Source organism: Chlorocebus sabaeus, chromosome X, assembly GCF_047675955.1.
Source record: "Chlorocebus sabaeus isolate Y175 chromosome X, mChlSab1.0.hap1, whole genome shotgun sequence".
Classification (NCBI taxonomy): Eukaryota; Metazoa; Chordata; class Mammalia; order Primates; family Cercopithecidae; genus Chlorocebus; species Chlorocebus sabaeus.
Genome location: NC_132933.1, coordinates 115,401,964 through 115,416,251, shown reverse-complemented (window position 1 = coordinate 115,416,251; position 14,288 = coordinate 115,401,964). Strand labels below are relative to the sequence as shown.

Here is a 14,288-nt window from a genome sequence, read left to right as displayed (position 1 = left end):
ACGGAAACCCCTGATAAACCCATCAGATCTCGTGAGATTTATTCATTGTCGTAAGAATAGCACAGGAAAGACTGGCCCCCATGATTCAATTACCTGCCCTGGGCCCCTCCCACTACACATGGGAATTCTGGGAGATACAATTCAAGATTTGGGTGGGGAAACAGCTAAACTATATTATGTGTATATACCACATTTTCTTTATACAGTGATCTGTCAGTGGGCATTTGGTTACTTTTAGTTAGGAGTAATATTTAGAAACTGAGATCTGGGAGCTAGAATATGCTCATTGCTACCAGAATGTCATTACTTCTGGATCTTTCAGCAATAGAGCTAGGGAAAAAAAAATCACATATATGTATACATGCGTACAAATTCTATATATGTCTATATGTAGACATGTAAACATATGTATAAATGTAGACATATATGCAAAATAACTAATTCATTATGCTGATCTCCAATTCCAATCCAACCCCTCAGCATTCCTCCAGCCATTCTATATTTCTAGATATGTAAAAATTCCTTATAGATGTTCTTCTACAATGAGAATTCCAGCACCCAATAACATCAATATATTAATAACTCATTTGCTTAGTTGTATAATACACACACAATGGATTTGGAATTGTAATATCTATAATGGGGAGAGGGAAAACTTTTATATTCATTCATGCATGCATGCATGCATTTTTTTAGTGTCTTATTTGGAAATAATTATAGATTCACAAAAAATTGCAAAGATAATACAGTGAGGTCCCATGTAGCCTTTACTCAGTTTCCCCCAATGGTTACATCTTAAATAACTGTGAGATCAAAACTAGGAAACTGACCTTGGTACAGTCTGTATGTATAGTTCTATGTCATTTTATCACTTGTACAGATTTGTGTAACCATCACTGCAATCAAGTAGCAGACATGTTACATTACCACAAAGTTTTCCCTCATACTACCCTTTAATAGTCACACCTACCATCTTCCACAACTATCCCTAACCCTTAGCAATCACTAATCTGTTTCCATCTCTATAATTCTGCCATTGCAAGAATGTTATATAAATGGAATGATATAATATGGAACCTTTTGATATTGGCTTTTTAGAGTCATCATAATGCTCTTGAGATTAATCCAAGTTATGTATATCAATAGTTCATTCATTTTTGTTTCCAAGTAGTATTCCGTGGTATGGATATACCATGGTTTGCTGAGCCATTTGCTTATTTAGAGACATGTGTGTTGTTTCTAGTTCTTGGCTTTTACAAATAAAGCTGTTATGAACATTTAATAGGTTTTTGTATTGACATACATTTTCATTTCTGTGGGGTAAGTCCCTGGGAGTACAATTCTTGGGTTGTATGGTGTATGTGTAGTTTTTTTTAACACACTGACAAACTAATTTGTCATTGTATAAATTGCCATCTTACATTCTCACCAACAGTGTTTGAGAGATCCAGTTTCTTTACATACTCATGAGCACTTGGTGTTTTTACTATGTTTTATTTTAGCCATTCTGCTAGGTGTATAGTGATAACTTCTTGTGATTTTAATTTGCATTTCCTTAATGGCTTATGATATTGAACATCTTTTTATGTGCCTATTTTCTATTTATGTATGTTCTTTGGTGAAATCTCTCTTCATGTCATTGCCTTACTTTCTGATGGGATGTTTTATTTTATTTTACTATTGAGCTTTGATAATTCTTTATTATCCTAGGTTTGGATCTGTTTTCAGATATATAGTTTCTAGGCTATTTGAGTTTTATATATTCATTGTATATTCTACTACTCTCGTATTGCTTAAGTTTTATCATTGATTCTCAGGGTGAACAATGTTTTTTTGTTGTTGTTGTTTTTGGAGACAGATTCTCGCTCTGTCGCCCAGGCTGGAGTGAAGTGGTGCAATCTCGGCTCATGGCAACCTTTGCCTCCCAGGTTCAAGTGATTCTTGTGCCTCAGCCTCCTAAGTAGCTGGAACTACAGGTGCTTGCCACCATGTCCAGCATACACACACACACACACACACACACACACACACACACACATATTTAGTAGAGATGGAATCTCACCATGTTGCCCAGGCTGGTCTCGGAATCCTGAGCTCAGGCAGTCCGCCCACCTCAGCCTCCCAAAGTGCTGGGATTATAGACGTGAGCCACCATACCTGGCCATCATGGTGAACAATGTTTTTAATGCCTACCTCTCTGGCCTTTTATCCATCTCAGTGCTTCTATATATCATTTCCCACCCACAGAGACAGGATGCTGCGTGTCAGCAATCTTTGAAGCAAGTAGAAGAAATTCCTTCAACTGTGAGAGAATTGCTTGAGAAATTTTCTGTACTTCCAGCATCACCTTTTCCTTCCTATGGAATCATTCTCATCTCATTAGCCTACATGCCTTTAGAAAGGAAAAAAAAAAAAAAACCTCTCTTAAGACATCCCCATTCAACAACCACTTCATTTCTTTTTTTTTTTTTTTTTTTTTTTTTGAGACGGAGTCTTGCTCTGTAGCCCGGGCTGGACTGCAGTGGCCGGATCTCAGCTCACTGCAAGCTCCGCCTCCCGGGTTCACGCCATTCTCCTGCCTCAGCCTCCGGAGTAGCTGGGACTACAGGCGCCCGCCACCACGCCCGGCTAGTTTTTTGTATTTTTAGTAGAGACGGGGTTTCACCGTGTTAGCCAGGATGGTCTCGATCTCCTGACCTCGTGATCCGCCCGTCTCGGCCTCCCAAAGTGCTGGGATTACAGGCTTGAGCCACCGCGCCCGGCCCCACTTCATTTCTTAAAACTCTGCTCTGCCTACAATTGCTCCCCTAGTGAGCTTTCCTCTTCTCATACTTCAAATGCTAATAACTTCCAAATTTATATTTGTAGTTCTTGGAGGGCTACACTGAACTACAGACTTGTATGGCTAACTGCCTACTCAACATGTTATCTTAGAATCAAATATGGTTCTCAAACTAAACAGACAAATTTGCACCCCTTCCCCCAAATATCTACACTTACTACAACCTCTCTGATCTCAATAAGTAGTAAGTCCATCCACCATGTTTGCTGATCTCCAAAGCTTTTTGCCATCTCTGACTCCTCTTTTTTTCATATCCCACACCCCATCTGCAACGGTTGGTTCTAATATGAAAATATACTCAGAATCTAGCCACCTTTCTACTTGTTACCACTTTACATCCAAGCCACCACCACCCTCTCATCTGTATGATTTTTTGGCCCCTGCCCCATAGTTGATTCTCAAAACAGCAGGTTAGAGTGATCCTTTAAAGTCTCTTACTTGCAATGGCTTCCCATCTCCCTCAGTAAAGACCAAAGTGCTCAGAATCACCCACCAGGTACTACACAATCAGTCCTCATCTATCTTCATCCCACACCTTCACTCCATATATAGTTATTTCTTTACCACATCTCCTATGACACTCCACCCCTTTGCTGTGGCTTTCTTGTGCCTCCTCACATACACAGACAGCACATGTCCTGCCTCATGACTTTGGCACTTGCTCTCTCCTCTTCTAGATGGATATGTCTGAGTTCCTTCACCACTCTCAAGTCTTCACTCAAGTTCACTGTCTCAGTGAGAAAGTATCCTACCTTAAATTGCAACCTCTTGTCCCTTCTGTGACTTTTTTCTTTCAAGCACTGACATCATTTGACATCTGTTTTTTTTTTTTTTAATTGTTACTCCCCCCTCCCCGCCAGGACTGTTAGCTCCATGAGAGCAACATTTCTCATCTGTTTTGTTCATAGCTATGGTCCCTAGCATATAAAGCAGTGCTGGCATATAATAGAGGCCAAATAAATATTTGATGGATGAATGAAGGAATGGATTGGCAAATTACAAAGTAAATTTAATTTATGGGAAGAACCGATTTAAAACTTTTCCCAAGTTGGCTAATAGATAATAGACTTTAAAATGGTTTTTATTATGTTGTTGTTATATTTCCTTCTTTGTGCTTTAAAGTTTGTCATCTGAGTTTGTTCATGCCATTAAAACAATCCCATTTAGGATAAGGTATGCTAGCCTTTGATCTAGCAAATGTAATTGAAGTGGCATTCTCATTTTTGGATCTGTTTCAGAACAACTAATTCAGAATAATGTTTGTTATCTGCTAATCAGGATCTAGCCTTGCCAGCACAGTTTCATCTTAATCTTGGCAGTGAAGAAAATGATTGGATTTGAGATTTGCTTTCTACTTTTAGACTATCTTTACTATCTTTTTGTTTACTAAAATTTATCTCTCAGAACACTTTTACTCATACATGTTTTCATCATTTCCAAGCATGAAGTATGTGAATTTAGAAGTCTGCTTTCAATAGAATGTTTATTATTGGAGTTATTTACCTAATTTGGAACACAAGTCTAATTATACAATGGGAGAAAACATATTGTATTTCATGGTCCTCATTTTCATCATGTAGGAAGTGGGTCAGATTTATTCAGACATTATCTGCTGAATGCCTGCTATGTAACAGACACAGTATATATGACAATGTATAGGCTGTTCCTCCCTCATGGCATTTGCGCTCTGGTAGAAACAGCAGACATATGCACAAAGGCTTATATGAGCTTGCTGTAAACCTTAAATATACACAATTTTTATTTGTCAGTTATACCTCAATAAAGCTGAATTGTCATGCCAAAATCCTCTGCTTTGAGAATCAGATGGACCTTGATTTGGTGTCTGAGCTCTGTCACCTACTGACTGTATTGCTTTTTGCAAACATTTCATCTTTTAGGCCTTAATTTTTGTGTCTTTTAAAAGGAGGATATTATACCTACAGCATTAGGTTTGAGACTGTGCACTTAGTATAGTGCTTGGAACAGAGAAAACTTTCAATACATATAATTTATTCTAGTTTTTAGGTGCTGAATTCTTGCCACTTTATTTAGGAATCATTATTTCACCACGGTCACTTTTTCTTTCTTCTCTCTATGAGACTGTGAAGGTTCTCTACATTTTGGAACTGTTAATCTTGCACTAACATTGAGAAAATAGTAGTAATTCTTTAAAACAATGATTATAGAACTTTTAAGCATATATAATTTCTAGTTTAGTTTGCTTGACTTTCCACAGTGGTTGGCTTCAAACTTTAGCGTGCATAGGAACAGTCTGGGTGCTTAGCAAACCTGCATAGTCCCACCTAGTGCCCAGATCTGGATTTCTAATTCCATTCTACAGTGAAATAAAACAGGACGTTTTAGGGACATGGCTAATTATTGGGCTGGAACGTGGAGAATACAAGATGAACTGGAGAACATTGTGGTACGAGAAAGTAAGGAAGTGCTATAATCCGAAGAATGGGAACATGTTAAAGGGACACAGGAGGTAACCTAAAGAAGCTCTCAGTGGCCAAAGCTGAACAATTTTAGCCACAAAATAAATAATGTAGTATTGGATTATAGCCCAAAACACAAAATAAATACACCCAATTGTATAATGATATAAATGCATGAATGAATGAAAAGGTGAAAAGAGAAAAATCCACACTATAGAATTCCAAATTATGTATGTAAATACTCCACCCCAGAAGGTAGAGCTTAATTTCCTTCTTCCCTTGAGCGTGGCTTGAACTTAAAGACTAGCTTTCAAAGAACAGAGTATGGGAAGGGTCAGCGGGTAGGGGGAGGTGGGGTAACTTTACAATGGAGAAACCCGTCAAACTACTTTGACCTGGTGATCAAAGTTACTAAGTCACACATATGGTATACTGAGAAGACACTTCATTTATTTCCATCCCTGCAAACTCATAACCCCAGTCTAATCATGAGAAACTTACAGAGAAATCTAAACCGAAAGACATTCTCCAAAATGTCTGACTACTGTCAAAAGAGTCAGGGTCATGAAAAAAAAAATTAGAAAACACTAGGAAACTGTCACAGACCAGAGGAAACTAAAGCGACGTGATTAAATGAAATGTCAATTAGATTCTGGAAAAAAAGGGCATTAATGGGAAAACTAATATAATCTAAATAAAGTGTTATGTTTAGTTAATAGTAATGGACTAGGATTAATTAGCCAATTAATTATAACAAATTTACCATCCTAATGTCAGAAGCTCACATTAAGGGAAACTGGGTGAGGAGTACAGGAGAATGTTATGTATTATCTTTGCAATTTTTCTGTAAATTTAAAATTATTTCAAAATAAGAAAGTTCATTTTTAAAATGCACAGTCCTGGGGTCACAAGTCTCCTTGGGTCCAGGCAGCTTACCTTATTTCGTAACACTTTGTTAGATTCGAAAGAAAGCAGTTTCGCTAAAACCACTTAGAATACTCAGAGCTCTGTAGTGGGTGGTATTTCTAGGGATATGGATGACTGTTGTGTCTGGGTGCATCATCCCAAGTCTTTATCCCATTCTTGTGCACTCCATGTGCCATTCTACCCCCAAGTTGCAGCTATATTTTAGAAACTTAGTTATTAATATCCAAGGATCTGAGATCTGAGTTCAGCAATTCCTTTTTAGATAATATCTCTCATTCCAAAGTGTCACCATTTAAATTTGTTTATGTATAAATTACTGGGGAAGAAAGAGACATGCAGTCCCCTTTCATACTAGGATATGTTACAAAAACTACATTGGAGATTGTTGAATTCAGAGCCCATGGCAGGAGGTGGCATGTAGACACTTGTGAGTTGGGATTAGTGATTACAAGAAATACTGTGTCTGAAGTATCTAAAAATTGATCACTAGGTCCTGGAGATTACTTATGGCACTTGCAGACAGAAAGTCCGATTCTTTGGCACTGTTGGGGAAACTCTCATTTCACTTAGCGTCTCATGATCTGCTGATGGCACTAGAGCCAGATTCAGAATATTGCCCCCACTCCTAGTGTCTAAAGAGTTGTGAGGGATGAGGGAATTCAGGAAAGAAGGGAGGTGGAAGTCCAGTCTGGGCCCAGAAATACAGGAGGCAAACATGGGGCGTTGCTGTGGCCTTCTTCTAGCCATACCTTATTCATTTCCATTGAGACCTTCTCCTGCCTTTCCTAGACGCATCCCAGACCCTCCTTGGGGAACCAAATATGAAGTTTCCCTTTAGGCATATGGGGTGGTTTCCTGGGGCTCCCAAAGGCTTCCTCACTACTTCTTTTGGAACCACTTGAAAATAAGTTAAATAGGGCCAAAATATGTCATTTTGTGCAACTGGTATTCTGAGCTACCTTCTGTAAAGATGAGGAAGGTCTGGCTGTTGCAGGTCGATAACATGTTGTCCCTTATATGATTCATTTAAAGTAAGTTTTTATTGGTTATATTGCTGATATTGTTTTTAAGTTAGTGGTGAACTTCAATCTCTAGCAGTCAGGCCCATTTGTAGATTATAAATTCTGTGTAGTGTCAGTTATTCATGTCAGGTTATGGTAGTAACTGAATTAGGAGAGTTTCAACCTGTATGATATTAATAAAGTAGTCAACTTCTTCAATTGGGGCGAGGGGTGCTCTCCTCCCCATGCCAGCAGTATGTTAACCTTGACCTAAAGTTACCTCAGCAAGTTTCCTCTCCCAGTACCAGTGCCAACCTTTTTCAGAACTATCCTCAGAGACTGGGTACCAGTGAGGCTGACAGATCTATTGGTTGTCACTTGTAGAATCATTTGCACCATGGATTTAATTTAACTTGTGGCCCTGTCACCTATCATGCTGCTGCTTTGGGATCCTTCACTGCTTAATAAGCAATACTGTCATGGTTAGGAAATGGCTCATGTATCCGTTACAGAGCTGCAACCAGTCAGTGGAATTGATGACAATAAAACACTCACATTCAAATCGGGATTTGAGTAGAACCCTAGGGCAGCAACTTTGCTTGGTAAATGTCTAGGGCATCCATTTTTCCATCTGAAAGATGATGTCACATGTCTCCCATAGCATGCTGGGAAGAAGTTAGCTGTGAATTCAGAGAATAAGGGGCTAGCTGTTACCTAAGGAATTATATTCTTTAGCCTAATACAGTAAACCTCTCCCTCCAAAAAAGGACAAGAAGAAGCAAAAACCACTCAATCAATGATGAGACAGAGGTGTTGTGAAATGATATGATAGCCAGCAGAAAATAACTTTTTTTTTTTTTTTTGAGACAGAGTCTCGCTCTGTCGCCCGGGCTGGGGTGCAGTGGCCAGATCTCAGCTCACTGCAAGCTCCGCCTCCGGGGTTCACACCATTCTCCTGCCTCAGCCTCCCGAGTAGCTGGGACTACAGGCGCTGCCACCTCGCCCGGCTAGTTTTTTGTATTTTTAGTAGAGATGGGGTTTCACCGTGTTAGCCAGGATGGTCTCGATCTCCTGACCTCGTGATCCGCCCGTCTCGGCCTCCCAAAGTGCTGGGATTACAGGCTTGAGCCACCGCGCCCAGCCAATACTTTTTTTTTTTTTTTCTTTTTTGTTGGTTTCTATGGGAGGCCGAGGTGGGCAGATCACATGAGGTCAGGAGTTTGAGACCAGCCTCGCCATCATGGTAAAACCCCATCTCTACTAAAAATGCAAAAACAAATTAGCCAGGCATGGTGGCGTGTGCATGTAGTCCCAGCTACTCAAGAGGGGGAAGCAGGAGAATCACTTGAACCCAGGAAGCGGAGGCTGCAGTGAGCTGAGTTCATACCACTGTACTCCAGCCTGGGTGACAGAGCAAGACTCCATCTCAAAAAAAAATAATAAATTACTAAAAAGTATAAATAATTATGGATAGTGAAAAAATCTAGCTACTTTGATAAATGTATCCAGGCAAGTAGATGACCAAACCAATTAAACATCATATTTCATTGATTCTTCAATCATTTATTCACATTTTAACTTCTCTGAAATTGAGGTGCAGTTTACATACATACTATGACATGGTATGGATTCATTGAAAGCAGTATTTTTTCCTTTTTTTTTTTTTTTTTTTCCTTTTTTTCTTTTTGAGATGGGGTTTCGCTCTTATTGCCCAGGCTGGAGTGCAATGGCATGATCTCGGCTCACTGCAACCTCTGCCTCCCAGGTTCAAGTGATTGTCCTGCCTCAGCCTCCTGAGTAGCTGGGATTGAAAGTGCCCGCCACTATGACCAGCTAATTTTTGTATTTTTAGTAGAGACGAGGTTTCACCATGTTGGCCAGGCTGCTCTTGAACTCCTGACCTCAGGTGATCCACCCACCTCAGCCTCCCAAAGTGCTGGGATTACAGGCGTGAGCCACCATGCCCAGCCCTTTTCTCTTTTTTAATACATAAAAATGGTGTACTCTTTAATTTGTGCTATGTTATATTTGATAAAGTACAGCAACCAGTCATCACTGCTACTCACTTCTCAGAGGTTTTGATCTGGATGGGGTGACTACTGTAATTCAATTATTGTTATAGTAGGTATCTGCTCATTTCCTTAATAACGGGGTTTCGCTAGTTCTTTCTTCCAATGTTAGGGTACAGTTCCCCCTAGGGCAGAATATTTGATCATGACTCTCAAGGTTGGTATATCAGTAACTATAGAAATAAGATTCAGTTTAGCCATTTCCAAAGTACAATAAAAGGAATTGCAAAATAATTTGTAACTTTGTCATAGCCCTATGTTGTTAGCCCAAGTCTTGGGTACTGTCAAACTGAAACAGGAAATCTATCTCCTAGTGAACTACAACAACCAGTAGTTCCAAAGAAGGCTCTGGTTTTCCTTGAACTGTATATTTTAGAGGGTCACACTAATGCTATAACTTAAAATGGCATTATTTAAATATTAAGATAGTATCCAATTCCAAAAGCTAATATTTGATGCCAATCACTGATCAACACGAATAGGCTAAAAGCTGCCTTTTCATTCCATCCCATTGTTGAAGAATGACTTATGGAATTGGTTCTAATTATCTTTTCATGGGGTCCACAAAAACCCAATAGGTCAAACTCTTCATTTCACAAATGAGGAAATAGCCCCAGAAATGTTGATTTGCCCATTTTCTCATTACAAGATACTGATAAAGCCCAAGATAGGAGCCAGGTCCCAGGTCTTCTGTTTCCATCTTCCTCATTCCCTCCCCCTGCCCGCCCGCAATTGAACACAGTGCCCTCTCAATTTAATTAATGATAGTTATGACAGGGGCTTTACAATGAAACAATTTACCTTCAGGCTTCTTGTGCCAGTCCTTATTGGGCCAGTAGTAAAGACACATGACATGGTACTTATTCAAGCTTAGATATGATAGAAACGGAAAAAGTGGTATCTGGTACCTATTCTTAGCCTTAGCCTTTGTTTTAATTTCTACTGCTTTAAAAATTCTTTTTCTTTTTTCTTTTTTTTTTTTTTGAGAGGGAGTCTCACTTACTCTGTCGCCCAGGCTGGAGTGCAGTGATGCAATGTTGGCTTATTGCAGCCTTCGCCTCCTGGATTTACATGATTCTTCTGCTTCAGCCTCCTGAGTAGCTGGGACTACAGGTGCCTGCCACCATGCCCAGCTAATTTTTGTATTCTTGGTAGAATCGGGGTTTCACCATGTTGGCCAGGCTGGTCTCGAACTCCTGACCTCAAGTGATCCACCTGCCTCCACCTCCCAAAGTGCTGGGGTTACAGGCAGGAGCCACCGTGCCTGACCTCTACTAATTAAAAATTCTTCAGAACAATGTCCTTTGGGATGGACAAAGCAGGTGATATTCTTTCTATCTTTAGACCAATATTTTAAGTGTCCAAAAGACCAGTGATACTTCTAGCTTCTGAATGGAATTGGAACTTGGGCTTTTGATTCTTAAGCCAATATTCATCAGCATCATACCATGTAGCTGACACACTTGCAGCCTAAGACAGAATGTCTTGAAGAGAAGAAAACCTAATGGAACCTACAATATAATTAGGCCAATTTGGGAGGAGTATAAGAGGAGGCTGATTTCCTGTTATCTGGGAAGTGGCAATCTGAACTTTTAAACAGACAATTTTGAACTTTTTTGGTTTGATACTGAGATTAAGTTCAAGGCAGCTACCTTTATGTTAAAGAAACTGATGAGGTTTCATTATAAGTCTAGAGTAATGTTTGACAAGGTAGAGGAGATGATAAGAAGTAGTTCTATCTAAAGTTACTGAAAATTTTCAATGCTACAGAGATTCATTTTTATTACTTTGAAAGACAGATTATAAAGATACAGGAGGGTATTAAGTAAAATGGGATAAATTAATAAAAATTATAATTCCCTATTAACCTAGGTTTTATATTGGTTTTTCGTTAAAACTGTTGCATTCCACTTGCTGTTTTCTATTTTATTGTTCCCTATTGTTTTAAAATTGAGACAGGGTCTTGTTCTGTTGCCAAGACTGGAGTGCAGCTATGAAAATGGCTCATTGCAGTCTCAACTTTCTGTGCTCAAGTGATCCTCCCATCTCAGCCTCCCAAGTAGCTGGGGACCACAGGTGCATGCCAGCATGCCTGGCTAATTAAAAAAAAAAAATCTGTATGCAGACAAGGTCCCATCATGTTGCCTAGGCTGGTCTCGAACTCCTGGACTCAAGTGATCCTCCTACCTTGGCCTCCCAAAATTTTGGAATTTATAGGTGTGAGATACCATGCCTGGCCATCTATTTTAAAATATTTAAACTCAAGGCAAACTCTAGACAAAACAGAACTAAATCTGGAAGGAGCTATAATACGGGAAACAGAAGAGAATGTTACCAAAAATATTAAATTGATATTCTCAGAATTTAAGAAAACAATAGGTTTATAAAATGAGAAGAAGCTCTTACAGAGGGGACCAATTAAGGGATAATAGAAAGTCCTTGGACATTAGAAATGTTACTGCAAAGCTAAAAATTGGACACAGGTTGGACAGTGCAGAGTTCACTGGGTTGCACATGGAACGTAGTGCTCATTCTCCTCCCTGCCCACTTCCACTGAAAAGGAATGCACCCCTCCCCCGATAATGGACCGAAGTACCCACTTTTGGCCCTTTCCGCCATTAGCTATCGGCCTTCAGCCAACCACTACCACCACAGCTCGCGCCTGCCTGCTCACCGCGCCCCAAGGTGCCCGCCATGGCCACCACCCCAATGTTGCAGGTGCATCAGAACTACCACCCCAACTGCGAGGCCGCTGTCAACAACCACATCAACCTGGGATTCCATGCCTCCGACATGTACCTGTCCGTGGCCTTCTACTTCGACCGGGATGACGCGGCCCTGGAGCACTTTGGCCGCTGCTTCCTGCGCCAGTTGCACAAGAAGAGGGAGCACGCCCAGGAGCTGATGAGGCCGCAGAACCAGCACGGTGGCTGCATCTGCTTTCACTACATCAGGAAGTCAGAGCGTCAAGACGGAGAGCAGGCTCAAGGCCATGAAGTGCGCCTTGCACCTGGAGAAGAGCGTCAACCAGAGCCTCCTGGAGCTGCACCAGCTGACCATGGAGAAAGGTGACCCCCCAGCTGTGCGACTTCCTGGAGAGCCACTTCCTGAACCAGCAGGTCAAGGCCATCAAAGAGCTGGGTGATTACCTGAGCAACCTGTGCAAGACGTGGGCCCCAGAAGCAGGCCTGGCAGAGTACCTGTTTCACAAGCTCACTCTGGGCGGCAGCGAGGAAGACACCTGAGCCAAGATGGGCCCCACAGCCACAGTGTGCTTTCCCTGGGTCAGGCCACCAGGCGGGGTGTGCATGTTGCCCTTTCAGAACGTTCTCTTCAGTTTTTCTTCTTTCAGTGTTATCATTATTGGCAATAAAATTATCTGTTCTCAAAGCAATAAAGGTGTCCAGTTGATGCGTGCCTGCAGCACTCTCACCTTTTAGGAATCGACACATCCCCATGCAGGTTTAAAGTGGGTATCCAGCAGTCTCTCCACCCAGCCCTGTCCCATCTGCATGCAGCTCAGGATCTGCGGAGGTGGAGGGAAAAGTATTCTATGGGCCTCTGGAAAACACATCAGTCTTCCCCTTATAAACTCTGAGGGCATGTGGGATGGGGTGGGGTGGGGTGAGATGGATGGGCTGGGCGGGGTCAGGTGGGGTGGGCAGTCTTGGGCCATGGTATCTGTGGGTACATGTGCATGGTACAGTATAAAACATGGTATGGAATTCATCCTAGTGGCTGCCTCTGGGGAAGAAGTGAAGGGAGTGGGATTGGGCAGGGATTAAAATAAAGGGGGTCTTCAACTTTTCATGAACATCATGAGCACTTTTTAAAAAAATAAGCAAATGATAAATTTTCTTGTTTCTAGACAGCGAGATGGGGGCTCTGGGTGACAGCAAGGCAGAGTACCTCTTTAGCAAGCTCACCCAGAGTGACAGTGATAATGGGACTGAGCCTTAGGTTGACTTCCCCACAGATATGGGGGTGATTTCCTGCATATTGCCCTTACAAATCCTCTACTCCTGTTTTTATTATTTCAATTGTGTCATTTCTTCCAATAAACTAATACGGAAAAAATATACCTCAGTAGAAGGACTGAAAAATATAAGGTTAAAGTTGGAGGTCAAATTTGTGATATGAATACAAAGTAGATTAAATACCCCCAACTGTTAAGCCAGTGACTGGCTACTTTGAAGATTGTAGAGGGGTTGGGGAGAGTTGAAGGTGCAGAACAGGTAGAGCCATTGTAGCTGATCCAGGTGAGAGCCTAGTGTGGCTTGAACTGTGATAGAGGCTGAGGAAATGAAGAGAGATTCACTAGTTCCAGATGGATTTTGGACAAGGTGACAAGTTTTGCTCATGGACAGAAGGTGAGGACTGGGAGATGAGAACAATAAGTTCTGTTGTTTGATCTTGAGCACCTGGGTTGATGGTGCTATTATTAACCTCAGGACATTTGCAGTGGGGACACCTAGGGTAGAGGGTTAGGGAATACATGTCATGTGAAATCTTAGCTCCTTATTATATATCCAAATGGAAACATCAATCAAGTAGAGGGAAAAATGAATGTCAGCTTTGGAAATATACATAAGGGAGACATTATAGATGGTATTGAAGTCATGTGATTGGATGAGCTCACCAGAAAAAGAGTGTAAGAGAGAGTGTGACAAATCCATCCCCAAGCTCAGGGCAGCTAACATTTAGGGGATAGTTGAGATGTTTGAACACCCAGAGAGTTTCTGGTCCCACCTGGCCATTACCTTATTGCAGACCATGGCCCCCAGTGTCCACTCCCAGGGTATTTTCAAATCAGCTTGTCCTGATGTCAGTGTGACCTCTGGTTTCTCCTTTCTAGATGTGGAGAAGAGTTCTGTTATCTTGTCTTATGGCTATGGATAGAATGAAATTATCTCCCAGTAAGAAAAAGATTCCTTAGAGAAATGGTAGTGATGTAAGCCTACGTTTTTTTTTCTCTCTCCTTTCACAACTCTGCCATATCTTTCTCTATTCT

At 41.0% G+C, this 14,288-nt stretch overlaps 1 protein-coding gene across 2 annotated transcripts in view; it reads left to right on the top strand.

Moving 5' to 3' along the window:
- PRRG1 (proline rich and Gla domain 1) overlaps nt 1-14,288 on the top strand; it is a 104,515-nt gene that overhangs the window by 79,372 nt on the left and 10,855 nt on the right. Inside the window, exon 4 of one of the 2 annotated variants that reach the window (XM_073013815.1) lies at nt 11,900-12,733. The exons of the other annotated variant lie outside the window; for it this stretch is intronic. Coding sequence (XP_072869916.1) covers nt 11,900-12,349 — 450 coding nt within the window. The 3' untranslated portion in view covers nt 12,350-12,733. Of the gene's footprint in view, nt 1-11,899; nt 12,734-14,288 lie in introns of those variants that run through there. 2 annotated transcript variants of the gene reach the window in all.